General features: G+C 37.7%; 1 protein-coding gene across 2 annotated transcripts in view; it reads right to left on the bottom strand.

Moving 5' to 3' along the window:
• The window catches only part of LOC134796745 (visual system homeobox 2-like), a 154,186-nt gene that overhangs the window by 100,819 nt on the left and 32,827 nt on the right, over positions 1-20,540 (bottom strand). For both annotated transcript variants that reach the window (XM_063768943.1, XM_063768942.1), the window contains exon 2: positions 12,619-12,669. In XM_063768943.1, the coding sequence (XP_063625013.1) occupies positions 12,619-12,669 (51 nt within the window). The remainder of the gene's footprint in view (positions 1-12,618; positions 12,670-20,540) is intronic.

A 20,540-nucleotide genomic window follows, 5' to 3' on the forward strand; every position in this document is an offset into this window, starting at 1 on the left:
CATTAATTGCATTGTATAAACTTCCTAAAAATTGAAGATTGAAGAAAATGCTTAGAGGTCTGGATGTAAATCATTATCACATCTTACTGCTTTTATCTTTCTCTGACATGATAAAACTTCCTAAATTTTGTTAGAATTTTACTCTCAAATCTAACCAAAGAAGAAAAACACAATTAGTTTTTCTCATAGTCGTTCATAATTCGTCACTGACATCCAAAAATTAAAGAGTTCACACTAAACGGATTATTGCTACTTTCGCCCACTCACTCGCAGAGGAGACCCGAAGTTCACACCGAGACCCAAAACAAGCCTAACGCTTTATTTCACCTATTGACAAAAAGGGCATTCACGGGCACAACAAGGATGATTTCATTCAGGCTGCTCTCGAGTATCGCGTTTCGCGCAGGTGCGAGGAAAATGGAGCAAAACAGACACAAAGGCATGGATCATCTCCGCTGAATCAGCTAACCATTGCCATATATCTCAGGACGGGTCTTACGGGCACTAAGAATGGTACTAGTTCAGCGGTATGACTCATGAATTCGAGCCAATCGTGCAGTCTAACGCAACTATTTGCGACCAATCGCGCGCGTGATGCGAACTCATCAACGACATCAACTAATCGCGTTGTGGCGTAAGACTGCACGATTGGACCGAATTCGTGTGCTGCACACCGCTGTCATTCTTATTGCCCGTAAGGCCCGTCCTTAGATATATGTCAATGCAGCGAACCTTATTCATGAAAACATTGCTACCAGGACCAGTGTAAAGCTAACCCCGAAATCGCATAGTTGATATGGGTATGTAGTCCAGTTAATTGGGGAAGCTCGAAGTCGAATACAAAATCATTTGCTAATAGAAGGCCGACGTTTTAAGCCCTAATAATTTTATTCGTTGTTTTATATAATTAAACTCTTTTTTCTGTCGCTCAATGTCATATTAAGGCATAATTCTAAAGCAACCCAAAATGCCTGTTGGACAATTTTTAGCTCAAAGGGCATTCTTAAGCTTTCATAAGAATAAGATCCATGTCATATCAGGTTCCTAGTACTCGTATTACTCCATTGTACCTACACGTTTCAAAAGTAGGCATAGGCTAAAAATAGATGTTGTGTTGTAATACTTGTAATAAAACAACATACTTAGATATTATCCAAGACTCAACTTTATATCAAAATCATAAAGACTACATTCGCATATTTAACTAGTATCAAGTAGATAGTTACTGTATTTAATACATTGTGTAAATATGAGTGTTCGTAATAGCACCCTGAATGTCTTAATTACGATATTATCCGAAGTTATCTACCCAATAGTTCATTAGTGCACAATGCGCAATTAGTCTGTCTGTCTGTTTACCGCGCACCCAATGACGTACTGTATGTACAAACATAATTATTATATTGTTTAATGCTAAAAGCTTGTTATTGTAGCTGTCATATTTGTTCAAGTTTGCGTAATAGTTAAAGACACTTTTGTATTGTAATTTGTAACGGCCTTCAAGTTGTGCAACCGTCCAATTTTTTGTTCATCAACAACATTTTTCAAGTATTATTTATACGCGAATGATACCTAACCTATACTGGGTCAAGCAGATCTTGTCAGTAGAAAAAGGCGCGAAATTAAAATTTTCTGTGGGACGATATCGTTTCGCACCTATATTTTTTAAATTTGCCGTCTTTTTCTACTGACAAGATCTGCTTGACCCAGTATAAGTAAAACAGCAAGCGTTAAGTAGTCGCACTAATCGCGTTTGATATGACATGATATTTGATTATAGCATATTTAATGCATACCTACATATAGACTGGTTTTATTTTTCATAAAATCGATTTCGACTGACATATCATATTACTATTTGGCAACCGGGTTTTTTAACCTAATTAGACCCCGCTGAATCCGAATTTGCTGGTTGCTTGATCGAAATCTTGACTGGAAGTGAGATATTGAATATTAAATGTCCCTTTTTTTAGTTTTTCGTAATTAACTCTTAAACGGTGGCGCATAGCAAAAAATGTTCTATCACATAAGTAATCTGCATAAAATTGCCTACAATAAAGATTCAGTACAATTTTTCGCTAGGATCAATATTCAAAGAGGTATTAACGCGGGAAATTTAAATATAATCACTTCCAAGATCCCTTTTTTTAGTTTTTCGTAAGTAACTCGGAAACGGTGGCCAATATCAAAAAATGTTGTAAAACATTAATAATCTACATAAAATTTTGAACAAAAATAATTCAGTTCACTCTTCGCAGGGATCAATATTTAAAAAGATAATAAAGAGGGAAAGTTAATTATAATAAATTCTAAGGTTCCTTGTTTTTATTTTTACGTTAATAATTTGAAAAGTATGATTCATAGCAAAATAAATCTTATACATAAATAATAAACATAAAATTTTCTACAAGAAACATGCAGAACACTTTTCGCTAGGATCAATATTTAAAAAGACAAAGCAGCGAGTCAGTTAATTATAATCAATTTTAAAGTCCCTTTTTAGTTTTTTGTAACTAACTCGTAAACGGTGTCCCATAGAAAAATAGGTTTTAATGAATAAATACGTCACTTTATGACATCGCACTTTGATAAGATACAAACACTACGAATTTATACTGCATATACTATAGAATGCTTCCAGTGTTGCTTGTTTCCACCTTACTAAATAGAAACCAGTACCCAGACCATGAGTCACTGACAGAATCAAAACTGAGATATACATAATACACCAACGTCTACTTAATTTACTTTCTGATACATCTCGCTCGCACGCTCGCACTAATACATATGTCAGGTACGAGGTACGAGCAAGATGCATAGAAAGATTAGAAAGGAAGTTACGTTCACACTAGGCTAGCGTTTATGTCAGTGGCAAACTGGTGGTACCCACACTGAAAGCCGAAATATAAATTAATTAGCCAATAAATACCTATTAAGTACTAAGAGCTAAATAAAAATTACACTAAGTACCTAAATACCTGATTATTTATTAAATCCTTGTTAATCTATATCACGAAATAGTCTAATTGGCATTCGCTTATAATAGTATAAAGGGCAAAGTTACCCTCCAGAGCAAAACTGGACGTTTTCCCAGCACGAAATTCGGTTAGCCTCAAATGTACGTAACATAAATGTAATTAAATGTAGGTACAAAGCGTAAATTATGGCGGCAATTTAATCTAATTCCGGAACACGGCAGAATCATATTACTTCCACAAATTACGCCTAAACCCTAATTTTCATAAGCGAAAATTCGAGTACAGCCTAGCAGGGTATCACTAATATGTATACAGATTTTCACCTTATTCCGAAGAGGTTAGGTAAAAAGTGTGTAGATGTTTATGACGGTGTCAGTACAATCCACATTACCAATTATTTAGCCAGCCAAAGGGCTGCAGGGGGCCGGAAAGGGGGGCTGGAGGGCGGAAAATGAAAATCATTTTTGGGGCGAGTAGCCCCTCGGGGCTCGTTAGGGGGGTGTTTTTGCTATTTTTTGAAAACGATATTGTTGTGTGAGGGGTGAGTAATGACGGAATACTTAGTTGCTTGATATCCTATTTGATGATTGGATTATTATTGTAATTGCTTGGTAATGGTCATGTCACATATTATATGATATTAAATAATAATTATTTAATTTTATGAATTTTAATACAAAATGTTGGGGCCTCAATGTAATAAATATTCGAGGTTATCATTCTCTATTGATGAAACAATAGTAGTATCTACCTCCTATACTATAACAATTCTTCAAAAAACAGATTTCTCACTCGGTCAATTAGTTCAATACCTAATTATGTTTCAAATCTAATTTAAGAAGGTACTAATAGGGCAGTAAACACTCAAGTTAAAAAGAAGGAGATATAATACGTATTTATTTTGGTATTCCTCGTGGTCTCATAGGAGAATGGCTAAAGATTATATCACCATCTTTTAGTTGGTTGAGTTTTTCAAACGACCCGCACTTGGTTTTGTTTATAAACTTGAATGTTTGCAACTCTTAAAACTTAATTAAATACCGATTTCGTAAATAATATGAAGGTTTATTATATTAGCCTTTTTATCCTGAGGTAGTTTGTGATTTTATTTTTGCATCAGAGTAAGTATGTCTCTCAATTCAGTGTGCCTCTTGGCAAAGGCCTCCTCTAGCTGCTTCCACTGTACTCTACTTATCGCGGGCCACTCTTCTCCAGTTGGGTCCCGCAGCAAGTTTTAGCTCATCCTCCCATCTTTTGAGTTGTTGAACAACAACTTAAAATATGAAGATACATATAAATGAATATTCTTTTTATATTCCATTGTTTGTAGCCAGTTGAAGGCAGTTCACAGTTATTAGACACCTAATGAGATACACACCCGCGGCCACTCGAGAGGAATAATTTAAAAAGCGAATAAATTGATACGATTCATTACACTAAGGGCCTCTATCCACCGCCAAACACATCGTAAGCGATATTCCTAATATGAATAATGGAATTGAGATACATATCAATTCTATATTTACCATTTTTTTGTGAATCATGATCAAAAACAATATACCTATCTATAACTGTGCAATTCTGTACCTCAAACCTCTTGTCGTGCCTGCACAACAATGGCGAACAATCGTTAATTTGATCTCATTTTGATATCTTTACCGAGTGTGTTCCGATTACGATGACTAGGTAACAGCTACTTACCTACGAGATAATATAAACATAAGTGCATTGGCATTGGCAGTCATAAATGGTATTCATTTGCAAAATTATAGGTAGGTACAGTCGACGTCAAAGTTATGTTTACATTTTTCGCCTTATTACAAAGTCGTAAGGTCCAAAACTGTAAACATCTTAACGTCGACTGTACAAGCTGGCGCGAAATTTCTGTTGAAATGTCATTATTTTGTTTGAGATCTTTCAGAAATACAGGCCAATTCGAGTTTTAGTTATTTTATTCGATCTGTTTCCGTTATGATACTAATCTGTAAGTGTCAAAAATGACATTTCTCCAACCAAAAACGTCATACGAATTGGCCTATTACTCGCCACCACGCTAGTTCCTTATTTAAGAAAACGTCTGAAAAATTCGACGAGTATCCTCTATAATTCGCTATTACAACTACAAAGAGCCCCTTATACTAAAACTTAATATTACGAAAACGCAGCAGCAACAGAGCGTGAAAATATAATGGTTTCGAAACGTTCCTCTGAGGGTGAGGGGGGTAGGGCGGGCCACTTAATAGCGATCGTATACAGTGTACCAATCGGAACGCGGCCCGTCTGGCCACGTAGATTAGGAGGTCTAATGCAGGGCGGTTCAGGCCTGGTGGACTTCCTGAATCTTAGCCAAACCACGTAATAGGTATGTACAGATGTAGTGCATAATTATTTTCCTTTGTATTTTCACGGAAACGTACGAACTTGTCTTGCTATTTCAATCAATCATGGTACAAAAAGTACTGAGATTGATTGAAGAAGCATGACAATTACGAACGTTTTCGAGAAAATACGAAGGAAAACAATTATGCCCTACATCTGTTCTGTAAATAGCGTTCAATGAAAAATCTCGAGTGCCTATGTCTAAGTGAGTTTATATGGTTATCCTAATATTGTGTGTCCTATAACTCATTCCATAGCCATATGAGTGAAATAAGATGTCATAATTGTTTTCATTCTAGCATAGCATCTCATTAAGTTATGAATCAAGCACACCAAGTAGGTAAGCATGCTTGCATAGTTTTTTGGCGTTTTAATGCTTTTTTGGCGTAAGTAAATGGTACATTTTCAATCTTTTTAAATCTAATGCCGAAAGAAAGCTTGAAATACGTAACGTCCAAGACTAATTGAGCACACGTCTCCTCAAGAATGTCGTTCATTTTTGCCGATAATCGGTCCATTGACGGCCGAGCCAGTAATGAGCCGGCACTTATCGACCCATTATAATTGCTAATACCTCATCCCTCCCTTATTACCACCACTTAAGGCCCGTTTTCCTTTGTGGGGGGAGGGGGGTAAATTGGTTTTAAGGTGCTTAATTCGGGAGGGGGGAGGCTTTGTGCGGCATGAGCTAGATTGGGAATCTCCGGGGAAAGTTTTATTAGGTTAGCGAATTGTGTTGGAGCAATTATGTTGGAGCTGTATTTAACTATGTATGCAGCCTCTGTGGTGCTGGTGGGTAATTAAAATTAAATAAATTAAATTAAATATCATTTATTATCAGGCAACTAAGACCCCCTAGTTACATACCTTACGAACTAACATACATACAATAGTAAAAATCTTATAAGCTAAAAATTATATCGGCGACACGGCGGGTTCAGTTGTGTCGCATGTTCCGGTGTAAGATTTGTTTGGTGTAATGCGTGGTAACAGGTAAAATTTGGTAACGGATCGATATACGTGTTGTTCTTATGTACATAAGAAAACCTGTTATAAATTTCCTAAAGTAGGGTATGTTTCTTGATAAGATAGTTCGCATTAAATATTCTAAAGCTTTTTAAGGTATTTTTGTATTTTCTGGCAACTACCAGGTATTAAACTAAACAAAGTATACTTTTTAGATAGTAAAATCATGAGTTATATTTTACCCAGCCTCTCGCTTGCTGAAAAAGTAAATACTTGTGCTGGAATTCGGGAGGGGTTGCTAGAGAGATGCTCTATGGCAACCCCAACTTCATTTAGCTTGTATTCCCAAACTAAAACGGTACATTTTTGTTTCAAGTAAGTACAAATTGAGTACCAATTCTTTACTAAATCCCCAGGTAATAAAAATGCCAAAACACAATGTGAGGTTGGCAGAGAGCATGAAGTCAAAAAACATGTAAATAGCGATAAATAATTGTAACTTGTTGATGAACTAAAATCTTTGACTTTCAATTTCTTTAAGATATGAGACTATGAGATAATTTCTAGACAAGTTAGACAACCCAACTGGTATATTTTCCATCCAAATTATATCATATAATTACCGCACCATATCGCATGACATTCCCGAGCATACGTAACCGAAAGTGGATCTTATCTCTCCGCAATAAGGTATAGAAATGGTCAACTGTGTTGACGGCCGCTTGTTCTGATTCCACGGTAGACACGATACTTACTTTAACACGCTATTAGCGGTTACAATTAATATATTGAATAAACTCGTATTTTATGAAAGTCCCTCAAGCTATAATCTACAATTAGCATTTTTTAATGGTTAAACATTTATTGAAAGATTTCTCGCGATACGTTAAATATGATAATTTATTTTAATCAAATAATACCTACGATTGAGCTTAATGTACTAACTAAATATTTAAGCCATGTACCCTAATTAATGCCAACCTATGTCTAGATTAGTTTTTTTCTGCCAGGTAGTTTTACTTTGATTTAATGGTCTCAAATTTTATTACGAGTGCTTTACCTTTATGTGCCCCGAGTAAAACAAACTATGATAATATATATTTACATATGTGACGTTCCACGGGAAAAGGTACCTTATGAGGGTTTCTAGTTTCGGAGATATTAAATGTTTTGTAAAGAGGTGAAAAAATGCTCAATTTTTTTTTATTGTGTGATCTGAAACCTTAATGCGTAACGTTTGTTTACCTGTTTTTATTTTTGTTATAAGTTAGTTATAAGCCTAGTAATGTCGTCTCAGAGTTTAGTAGAAAAGGTACCTTATGGAAAAAAGATTGAAAATTCCCAAAAAAACTAGTCAATACGGGAAAAGAAGTTTGGTAGAAAACTGTATTAGCATTCTGCAAAACTAATTTGATAATTTCAGTTCTGGTTGGGGCGCCTCGCAAATATTATAAGTATTATAACCGTACATAGACCGACATCACAAATCCAAGTAGACTGCTATTATACCAAAGTTACTCTCGTCAAGTCTTTCTTAACTAGAATAATCTTCATTTGGTTTGGTCGCATGCAGTAAATCAGCCATTGGTTTGCTGAAAAATGCCAATACCCGACGCATTACCTTACGGAATATCTGAGGTCATTGAACCTCAATGCCGCTTATCTTCAATAGCAACCGAAATATATTATTGATAAGAAATAGACGATTTATACCATCTTAACCCCAAAATATTATTAGTTTATCCTAACTGTTCCATCATCATCATGCCTCATCATGTAACTTGACCACAAGGTACCTTTTCATTACATACAAATTATTGGTCTTTTTTAAGATTATTATGACGAAGAACTAATTAAATTGGGGGCAGTTTAATGTAAATTAATATTTTCTATTCATAAAAGATAAACTATAATATGATTGATATTTTGTAGTGATGTATTATTAGATTTATTTCCATAAGGTACCTTTTCGTAAATGTATGGAGCAAATACTGTTATTGTTATGTAAGTTTAAAGTGGCATAAGGGGTTAAATATAGTATTTAGTTGGGGTTTTAGGATTTATTTCATTTGAATGACAGAATTTCTTTCATATGTGCTCAGAAAAATTGATTGTGTGTCACATTAAAAGTAAAAATATTCAATTTTGTGATTTTATATGAAAAAGTCAGAAAATACATTTTCACCTCTAAATCGGTATTGTTTTTTGCTTAAACTGTCTGTCAGTGTCGTTTTCTAATAGATAAAATTTAAATCTTGAGAGCTCATTGCAATCAATCGTGAAAATGAAATAAAACTTTATTTTCAAGAGATTGGTTAGTATACACATAAATCAGTCGATATCAAAAGTTTCTATTTGCATTACAGAACAAGTCGCAATATTTTTTTAATCTCAGATATATAAGGCATTATTATTTGTAGTCAACTATGTAACTTACTTCAGGAACATAGTTTTTTAGGCGGCTAAACTTAAAACTTCTCTATCGTAAAGTTGCTCATTTCACAACATTATTTTCAAAAAATCATATCTCTGTAACTACGCAACCTAGAAGGTTGATCTTTTGTGTTATCGATAGCTTATTTATTGTAGATTACTGGGGTATGCATAACTCCATACCCGCCATAAGGTACCTTTGACCGTGGGACGTCACATATGTGCTTCTTACCCCATCTTTCCCTAAACTCAACAAGTATGGAAGAACAAATATTGATTTTTTTGAATCGTAATAAATTATGTGACAATTTTCCTAGATTTCTCATCAATTAAACAGTCTTATAACATCACCCCAAGTAAATAATATGTAACAAATATTTGACTGAGTTCGCTTAATGAACGGGAACCGAACCCGGTAACCGGAGCTCGCAATTAGCGCAGTTTGCACTACACTTGTTGCCAAATCAATCTGTTGAGTGCTACTTGGTAACTCGGTGATGTATCGTACTTGAGATACTTTACTGCTATAAGTGTTAATATTAAAATGTATAATTGTTTTGACAATAAAGTTATTTTGAGTGTAAAATTAATCAAAGTTTCTTTGTGCTCTGCTAAATCAGCAATCGACACCAGGAACATGATTGGATCACAACGCAATTACGGCACTCTTAAATATAAGACATTTAAATTACTTATGACCTTTTTGCCGGTTTTTTTAGAAACATTTATGTACAAAAATTAAGACTTTTTTTGTAGTTTGTTTTTCTGCTGATGAAGTGCAAATGTCGCTATGAGCATTTTTTTCCCATGGCATATTACTACAAATATTTTGGCATCAAAGAACAAATCTACTACTGTTACATTTAATTATATTATTATAAACTATTAACTTAGTAACATTTTTTCTTGTGCTACACATTAATGAATACACCACTTACACGTCTTTCTACAGTTTCTAGAATATTGAAAACACCCAGAACGCCCTAGCCCACCCCTAGCCGTTACGCCTGTCTAGCACAGCCACTCCTTATTGAAAAGATTCCATTTACATTATCATTCTGAGAAATCAATAGGTACCTGTTATTATTAAATGTTATAGGTATGAGTGCAGAATGAATTTCAAAACCATCTTGTTGATCAGTTATATACGTTTCACATCGACAATGTTAATTTAATTAATATAAACAGACAATTGTTCAATATTCTCCTTTATGAGTCAAACATCTAAGTCAATGAATAAACTCTCTACAAGTTAATACTAACATACAGGTGCACCTCATAAGTTGCTCCGACTTATCCAAATATTGACTTTAAAGATAGTCGCCGACTTTCTTCAAGCAGTCACTTGATACACTAAATCAGTGTGGCGACCACAAACACTAATATATTGCTTGTTATTACAAGCTGTCGACGCTTACACTGTCGCCTCTGTGACACCCGACACCCCGCGGCACCATTGTGTATCATTAGATTAAGCAGAATTCAACTTTAACACCAGGTTCATAAGACTTACAGAGGCTGAAAGAAAATATTTGCCTTTTTCACGCCTTGCAAACTAGGAATATATCGTCGTGCTGAGTAACTAATGACTCTATTACAAGCCACTAAGACTGAAAGATGTTTGTTTTGGCGCCGCACTCACAGTTGCTACTTGTCTTGATAGAAAAAAACATTTCCTTGATAATGTGTCGGTAAGGGAGAGCTTGTGGTTCCGACCACTTAATATCGTATTAACTAGTTTTGTTTGATTGCTTGTCGCCGCCTGGATTAGGTAAGATGAGAACGGAAAAAGAAAAAATGGAGCAAAACCGTGTTACAATTTAAAGTAACATCATTAAGTTTGGAGTCAATCAAGGCACAAACAGTTGACTTTTTTCAGATAGGTAAAGTTCTAGGCTTTATAAATACTTTTTTTCAGAGTTGAACTTGATTGTTTTTCTTGAATTAATCTTCCTTATCTGTAAGATTCTTCTGTCTTTGTTTACTATTTTATTTAGAGAGTTATAATTGTGAATTCTATTGTGCATAGTTTTACTCTCACCATGCTGATTTACTAGTTTTTAGTTTTGGAAGGTAACAACAATAGGTAGGTAATACTATAATCTCACGGCATGCAAGGTCAAACGTAAAGTGCAATACGCAAGCAATGGAATCGATAGCATTGTTTTCAATACGGCGAATTCAAAATGGCTTTCCAATAAACAATTGAAACTCCTGACCCTTACCGACCCTACGGGGATTCCCTTGCAGTGACGTCATAGCGATAAACAATGCCAAAGAACATGGCTGACTTTCAGGCAACGCCGCCCCGACCTAGCTGTTTACACAACACATGCCTTTTCACTCCGTACATAACGTGGGCCCCAATTTTCAAATTAAAAATGGCGACGTCTAAACAATGGCTTGCAAACGGCCAACGGCATTGTTTTAGAAACAATGCGAATTCAAAACCAGCGCCCCGCGGCGTTCGAAATATGAAATTCCACGCAGAAATGGCGGCGAAAGCGATTTTTACAAATGGCAAAATGGCCGCCGGGCGGGGACGTCAGGTGTGCACACGTCATCGAAAAAGGAATAGAACTGTCATATTTATTGGAACTAAAGTACAGTCGCGAGCGAAAGAATTACACTTATTTATTAAGCAATTTGCGATCGCCCCCGTTATATCTTTAACTCGACCTCTCTAATTTGCATTTAACAGGATATTTCTAAAACCTCACGTCCTAAGCAAATTCCTGATACGCTTGCACCAAAAACAGCCTAACCTTCAGGTCCGGCCAATTGAAACCGAACTCTAAACCCGTTGATCGAGGGTGGGGATTCCGATAAGCTATCAGTCGTGTTGTGATCTATGATATTGGTTAGTTCGGGCGACTGAGCGGTGACGGTTGGTGTTTGGCGGATTCATTACGAAGACAAAGGGAGTGGGGTGCAGGGGCGCGGGGTGCGGGGCGGTAGAGGGGAGGGGGTGCCCTCACAGCCACTTTCCTAAATCACTGGATGTATTGTTCGCTATCAGTGCGGCCGCCGCTATACCTAGGTCGCTGGGCTAAGAAATTGCTTAATCAACTTAGGGCCTCGGCTGGGCTGAGAAGGTAGATACAACGGATTGGCGGATCGCTTTCGGTTGATCTGACAAATTAGAGTCGCGAAACTGTAACAAGATTGGTAGACTAATTGGTAGTATACACATTTAGTTAAGATGACATCATTTATCGTTATCAGTTATCACCCTTAAGTGTCTTATGTAAAAAAATTCTGAAGCCCTATTACTAATTTAAGTAATTTACCTTCTTACTGGACTCCTTTGAGCCTAATTGACATGTACGATTTGAATGTGTATACATCCATAGTAGCGGATGAAATAACGCACCAAGAGCATCTGTCACCCTGGATTACATTTCCAAATAGAGATTATATCACTACAGTTGGCGTTCAAAAGTAATATTTGCTACAGACCTTCTTACATATAGAGACATGTATCTTTTTGTTAATCTATTAAATAATGTTAGATTGTACTTTTAACGTGTAGTCTGATCCGCTTCTTTTGATCCTGATTGTAAGAACTTAACCGAATAGAGTTAGACCAAGATAAGTCTGCAAGAATTTTGATAATACACTCAGTGCAAGTGTTATTTATACGGCAGAATTTCATAGAAGTTTGTTTAGCTGTTGTTGAAGTGCTATCAAAATCGTTGCAAGCTTATATCAGTCTAACTCTAACGTGAGAACTTACGAGGCTGCGTACTGTCGTGTAAGTAGCATAATGTAGCTGTACGCAGCTTTTGCCGTAGCCATTACATAGGTAAACCGGATAACAATGTCTTACTTAAATAATCTAACTATGAATTAAGTAACCAACCTGAGAGATGCGGCTGCGAAGGGCTGTAGGGCGACTTGATCTGCGGGAAGCCTGCAACAAACCGACAAACAATTAATTAATTATGCAATTAAACTGTAATTACACGGACACATTCCTGGGACGCCGGCGGTGCGTTTTAAATTCCCTTAATTTTATAGCTTATTTTAAACTGGGGAGCATTTGTACTGTCTTAATTTAAATGGGGTTTCTAAGGAGTGTTTTATTTTGGCATAAGTATAATAAGATTAATAAGTATAAAAACGGTATGGGAATAATGGTGACGGATTGTGAAGCTTACCACCGGCCCTGATATGACGACCACGACCACTCTGACAAGAGTGTGACGACAAAGAAGATAATAAACTCATGTTACAAAAATGATAAAATAAAATAATCGGGATAACCTAATAATTTTCATATAATTCTAATGTATTGCTTTGTATTACCATCACTATGTAGTCTAGCCACATATGACCCTATTCACTTCTCATACAATATTGAATTCCTTCACATATGTAGGTAAGTGTGTGAATTCCTGATAATTTTAATTCGTAAAAAAGCAGCTTTTGTAAATGGTGGCGGGAGTGTGCATCAAACAGGACCAAATGGCGGGAAAGAGGGGAGGCCTTTGCCCAGCAGTGGGACACTCCTATAGGCTAATAAAAAAGCAGGTAAATAGAATCGGAGCGAGCTTACTCTGCATCATGCTATTTGCAATGACAAAGTGTGGAAATGTCATCACTAATGTCAAAAAATGACACGACATTTATAATGACATCGTCACTTGTACTAAGTCGGTGCAAAGTTATAGCTTAGGTGGTACTTACTAAAGTCCTGAAAAACTCAGTTACGAGGCGGGGTTTCATTAAACCCACACGGGGTTAATAAGTATATATTTTAGGCATGTCATAATTATTATTATGCAACAGTTCGACAGGTAGGTACAAAGTTTGTACTACAAACAGCAACACTTAATATCGGTGGACCGTATGCCTTTTGCAATAAGGTTTACGAACTGTCAGTTAACAGTGTGGGCGATGGTACCTACGCTGGTAAAACTACCCAGCAACCCAACTTTGCAAACGCAGATGTCCATAACACTACCGCTTACCCACAATATAAAGAAAAACACAAAGCGAGTAAAACACTTCCTCAATTACGTGCAAAATAAATAAATACGTGAACTGGTGCGTGTGACAGGCATTGTCGTGAAATAATAGCGCTGTCTCCTTCTTGAGTGGGGTGTTGAAAAGGGACCGCGGCCAAGAACAACATTCGGCGTAATTATCGACTTGGAAACTGTTAGAATAGCAAGTGGAGAGTCATGCTGGCTGAATATGTTGACGGCTGCAATTTTATTGGAGTTGGCAGCTTGAATTAAAATATAACATTTTAATAACCATCCAGCTTAGATAATTTTGTGACTATTTCTTTACAATACAATAAAATAAAAGAACTCAATAAAAAAGCCGGACAAGTGCGAGTCGGACTCGCCCACCGAGGGTTCCGTACTTTTTAGTATTTGTATGTTATAGCGGCAACAGAAAACATCATCTGTGAAAATTTGAACTGCCTAGCTATCACGGTTCATGAGATACAGCCTGGTGACAGACGGACGGACGGACAGCGGAGTCTTAGTAATAGGGTCCCGTTTTTACCCTTTGGGTACGGAACCCTAAAAATAGTAAATTGTTAAATAGGTAGACTTAGACCAAGATTAGTCTGCAACGATTTTGATAGCACACGCAGTGCAAGTGTTGTTTATACGTCATAAATTCATTTAAGTTTGACGTTTAAATTAACTGCGTGTGCTATGAAAATCGTTGCAGACTTGTCTTGGTCTAAGTACTACAGTTTTTTTTTCCAAGAAAGTACCTATGGTAAATTTGAAATTTATATTAGGTTCGCCAAACGTTATGCTTAACGGCGAAATGAGGCACTCATTAACTGATAAAGGTGTCATTCTTCCGTGCAATGGGGCTCATTTAGACGATGTGAGAACTCGCATGCGAGTTTCATTACATTGCGGGTTTTGATTGGTCTGTTGAATTGGACGTAACCAACAGTCCGCAATGTAACAAAAATTGCATGCGAGTTCGCACGCCGTCTAAATCAGCCCTTATCAAGAAATTAGAGTCTGTGCGGAAAGAAAAGAGTCGTGGAATGTATTGAGCCCCATACATTTAACGACTCTTCTTTTTCCACACAGACTCTATAAAAAATGCACAGCCTCTGTTCTCTAAAACTAAAATCTAATATGCATTGGATTTATCACGACGCTCCAATACACATTATGGACGTGAACAAGCAGGACGTAAGTTACCAATCCAATTAAAATTAGATTTAAGCGTGTTGAAGATTGGCACAGTAGCTTCGTCTAGTAGCGGAATGTTTTAATACATTAATTTGTTTGGCAAAGTGCCTACCGGCTTCTGCCGAAAACTCAGGGCTCGATTCGGGAAATGAATTAGAGATTAACTAGATACGATATAGGAAAGATATGTGACGTTCCACGGAAAAAGGTACCTTATGGCGGCTGGCGCCGCGGTTCGGGAAATGAATTAGAGATTCACTAGATATGAAACTTAATAGTAAAGATATGTGACGTACCACGGCAAAAGGTACCTTATGGCGGCTGGCGCTGACGTCGCGTAGCGCCTCAATAATATTGGAGCGGCGTTAATAATAGCGTAAGCGCCAACCGCCATAAGGTACCTTTACCCGTGGGACGTCACATATATCTTTACTATATCGTATCTAGTTAATCTCTAATTCATTTCCCGAATCGCGCCGTCCGACTATTATTACCGTGAATAGCTGAATAAGCGAAGTGACGTTTTCGGGAATTTTACCTTAATTTATGAGTTTTGAAATGAAAATAGATAGGTAAGTATATAAGTACCCGACCGTATACCCGAGTGTATCATCCGCATAATCCGCTCCTTGTACGAAGGGAGCTCATGCAGGGTGATACATGAAAAGGAAATGGGAGCGCCTATAAGTGTAACTGCCGGTGTGAAGCAAGGATGCCTCCTGTCACCGCTGTTATTCATAATTCTTCTCGACGACGTGATGAGGAAAGTGATCGAAACACCAAGAGGCATTAACTGGGGTACTAAGGAACTGGATGATCTTGATTACGCCGATGACATCGTGTTGATTTCGCCATCGTTAGCCCATCTTAAAGCGAAACTTGAGAGCCTTCAAGAGGAAGCTGAAGCCATGGGCCTGCGAATCAACCGACGGAAGACTGTCAACATGCGAGTAAAATCAGATTGTACGGATCCTTTATTGCTCAAAAACGATCGCCTTGAATCAGTCTCCAAGTTTGTATATCTCGGCAGTACACTAACATGTCGGGGAGGTGCAGACGAAGACGTCGAGAGCAGAATCAAGAAGGCAAAAGCTGCATTTGCTCAACTCAAGCCTGTCTGGGACTCAAACGTTCTCACTCGCCGCGTAAAAATTTCCCTCTTCGAATCCATCGTCAAGTCCGTGCTGCTCTTCGGCTGTGAGACGTGGAGAGTGACAAAAGGGCTGACACACAAGCTACAAGTGTTTGTCAATAAGTCCCTCCGGTCGATCCTCCGCATATTCTGGCCGAAGACTATAAGAAATGAGGATTTGTGGAGTATGTGCCGACAACCTCCGATCGTCCAAGAAGTAGCGCTGCGGAAGTGGAGATGGATCGGTCATACCCTGCGAAGAGGAGATACGAACAACGCCAGTATCGCGTTCGAGTGGCGGCCTCAGGGCGGGAAGCGAGCCCGCAAACGCCCTGTACACACCTGGAGGCGCAGCGTAGAGAACGAGCTGACAGCCGTAGGACTGAGCTGGAACGAGGCCAAGACGATTGCTCAAGACAGGAAGGCGTGGAAGGATCTTGTGGAGGCCCTATGCACCTCCGGGGTGCCCTAGGACAGACAACAACAAGTATATAAGTAGGTAACCTAAGCTAATTTTTTTGTAATGATACCTAATATCCGCAAGGAAACTAAGGCCAGCATAGCTTAGAGTTCCCAAACTTCCCAGACAAAAAAAGATGTAGAAACAAATAAAAATTGAAAATACTAAGTCTTATTTAATTACACAAACGGGTCTACCGCGATATAATTTCATTGTTTTTACCTTTAATTCCGACGTTTCAGCTGAGTTGCACCAGCTGTGGTCACGGAAAGACTGACGTCCCAACAAATGTCAACGGAGATATTAATAAAACACCACTAAACTACCCGAAATTAGTTTATAAAAATCCGCGGATAATAGTGTCGCTCGTTGGAGAGGACCAACGACGACGTCGGATCGTGAGAGAGGCGATTGAAATTAAAAAACACCCTAAAAATTTCAATCGTGAGGACGGGTACAAATTATCGTCTACTTGGGGACCAGTGATTCAAATGTTGAAACCAGCGGATATATCTTCGGACCAGTGTACGGATACTGTGAGTGTTGCGTGTCGTGCCGTGGACAATAAACATTAAACTTTAACGGGTAGCTGCAATTTCTTTGTCTACCCCGAACATTTTTATAAACTAATTTCGGGTAGTTTAGTGGTGTTTTATTAATATCTCCGTTGACATTTGTTCGGACGTCAGTCTTTCCGTGACCACAGCTGGTGCAACTCAGCTGAAACGTCGGAATTAAAGGTAAAAACAATGAAATTATATCGCGGTAGACCCGTTTGTGTAATTAAATATGTGTACAAAACGCGAGAGTTTAAAGTGTTATACTAAGTCTTATTTATACAAAACTATAGGGTTAACAGGGAGCCTAGCCAAGAAGACAATCGTCGATAGAAAACGCCAATCGAAACTTAAATAATGTATGGAAATAGTCAGGTGACCGTTCGCATCATAGATTTTTACTTTTCGTTTGGCGTTTGTCAATGTACGATTTTCATCTTGACTAGCCCCTAAAGATCATTCTAAATGGAAAAGGTCTATGTCCAGTTGTAGACTGATACAGGTGATGATGGTGATCATAAAACGGGTCTCTATTGTTTCCAAAAAGTTTTAAGTCATAATGTATTGTTTGTCCGCATTTTCGTTAGTCATTATTTGTTTTGTTCAGAAACGCGTAACTTTTCAGGATTGTCATAAACAAACCTAACCTAACCTATCTATAAGATAACCCTGAAAAAAAAAATCCCCGAAAATCCTGAAAAGTTAACGGTTTCAGTTTTAGGACTAATGATAATATGACAAACAATACATTATGACTTAAAACTTTGTGTCAAATAAAGATACCCCTTTGTTGCGTTATGTGTAACGGTGCGTGTAACGAAACGTTACACTACCACCTTTCCTATCGCTACTGGTACATCCAAATTCTAAATTCCCTTTTTAAATTCAAATCCGTCTTCAAATTCCATTCCTTGATTTTTATTTTCAGTTCGGTCCAAAACTTCGATCGATAAACATTTTTATTTTAACGGACTGTACTTCCTACATAGTTTTCTAATTATTTTATTATAATTGTGATCTAAATAGTTAATACAATATGAAAAGTGGTAGTGTAACGTTTCGTTGTGTATACGTGTGCGTATGTTGTGTGCGATGTGTGTGGTGACAAATCTCTTTGAAAATACACTGGTCACTTGGTCAGCCGCAAAAAATCCTATTCATCCCAAATTACGTCAAATTAACGTTCTACGTTTTGTTAGACGTTTAATTGACGGGAGTAACCAATTCGCGTGGTGTCGGGTGGCGCACGCGCACAATAGGTGTCGGGTTGCGACTACAATGGGCAGATTAGCGCGGCCACTTATACTCCGGGAGGCGGACGAAGAAAATTTACTTCATTCTTTTTTGGGTTTATATTCGCCTGCAGAACCAGTGAATCTCTGCAAAACCAGTGGTCTTAGCATGTCGCGAGCGGAATTGACTACCCGTCTTTTTCTAATAGTATTAATTGTGGAGGGACGTGTAGTCTATTTCAGGGGCGAGATACTATCACAGTGCTCCTGTGCTAGGCATTATTTATTTTACTACTCTTTCATTGGCTTAACTTTTGACATTTTGCTGGGACATCAAACTTCCGCCAATAAGACTAGTGTAACCTGCGTCGAAACGTCGACGTGTGGCCCAACTTGGTAAAAATATACCAATCAAGAACGTAGTTACAATCACCTATTTCGCTGCACACAGATTTGTAGAGAGCTAGTTCATGCATCATTTGCATGTAGATACACTTATTATTTAATATGATGTATGTTGGGGTAAATTCATTTCCGCCAAAATAGGCCTTATTTCTTAATTTTGACAACAATGTGCAAGACGCTATTTCATTGCGCTTCGGACACCAGTGTCCCTCCGCCGCTCAGTGATGTCGGATGTGTGCTACGCGCCTTTAAAGAGAGCAAGGTAATTTTGGTATTTTTTCTGGCCATCCGGTCATCCGGGCATCGGATAGCAACAATCCGACCTTTACCCATTTAAAATACAGCAGTGATTGTCATTCAACTTTGAATTTTTATGAATGCAACTCTGTTTTTATCGTAATTATTTCGTTCCTTTATTTTTATTCGAGGACGGTAATTCAAAAGGAAGAGATTTTAGCAGTTTACATAGCTGTATATGTATGAATGTATTACTTAGGAAATTGTTTCTATTGATCACACTTTGAGAGCCACAGATTTACCAAATTTTCGCATAGGGGTCAAGATCGGATGCAAAAATACAAAAATTTTAACATTTGATGAGAACTTTTAAGAGCGCTCTTACAAGAAAAGTCGAAATAATGCAAAATTGATGATACTAGTCGACGAAATTCAGGACTTTGCGCTCATTATTAGAAACAATGAGTACTTGTTCCAGTAAAAGCGTCTTCTTATCTTTATAAATATCGTTGTAAATATTAGAAAAAGGACTTATTAAATTAGTAATGATTTTTTTTCTGATGGTCGATTCCGAAAAACCCCGTGAAGCACTGAATGGCGAGCTCTTATTTGGAAATGTTGAGAATTTTACTCTGCTAAACCTGGCTATTTTGTATTACTAATACCCTGTACTTTAGGCATATCAAACTATATTTTTCCTACATACCTTTGAGAAAGAGAAAATCAAAGTAAAACGAACTCGATTTTCTCTCCGAAACAAGTGTCAATTCCTACGAAAATATACTTAATATCGAAGTCATTTTCATACTCAAGCAATCTGCAACGTTTGCTTATACTGTTGGTATACATTAGTGTTTATGAAATTCTACTATAATTTTTTGGCAATTTTTTGAAAACTACTCTATATTACCGATGACGCGCGCTGCGCCAGCTCAGTGCCGCGGCAGAGCTTGTAGAGGCAGGACGTGCGTCGGTCGGCTCCGCACATTTTCAACGGCGACGACGAGGTTTTTTATCATTGTGTGCGGCGGGCGCCGTGTAAAACGCTATACTGTGTGCGTGTAAACCGCAACGAGAGACTTTGATCCTAGCACTGTTTTTATAGTATTATAATTTATAATGGTACAGTTTAATAAACTACCGGACAGGATTAAAAATATTTGAAACGACCTGACATTCTATATGTATTTATTTGACTCAAGATAGTACTCAGGGTCTGATGATGGAGCCGGAAGGTGGTCACCGGTACCAATCAACCATGCAACTAAACCACTTCGTGTTTAGGCTCGTTTTATTCATCTCAACAAGATCTTTGACACAAGATAGTACTCAGGGTCTGATGATGGAGCCGGAAGGTGGTCACCGGTACCAATCAACCATGCAACTAAACCACTTCGTGTTTGGGCTCGTTTGATTCGGCTCAACAAGATCTTTGACTTAAGATAGTACTCAGGGTCTGATGATGGAGCCGGAAGGTGGTCACCAGTACCAATCAACAATGCAACTAAACCACTTCGTGTTTAGGCTCGTTTTATTCGTCTCAACAAGATCTTTGACTTAAGATAGTACTCAGGGTCTGATGATG

Source organism: Cydia splendana, chromosome 14, assembly GCF_910591565.1.
Source record: "Cydia splendana chromosome 14, ilCydSple1.2, whole genome shotgun sequence".
Taxonomy (NCBI): Eukaryota; Metazoa; Arthropoda; class Insecta; order Lepidoptera; family Tortricidae; genus Cydia; species Cydia splendana.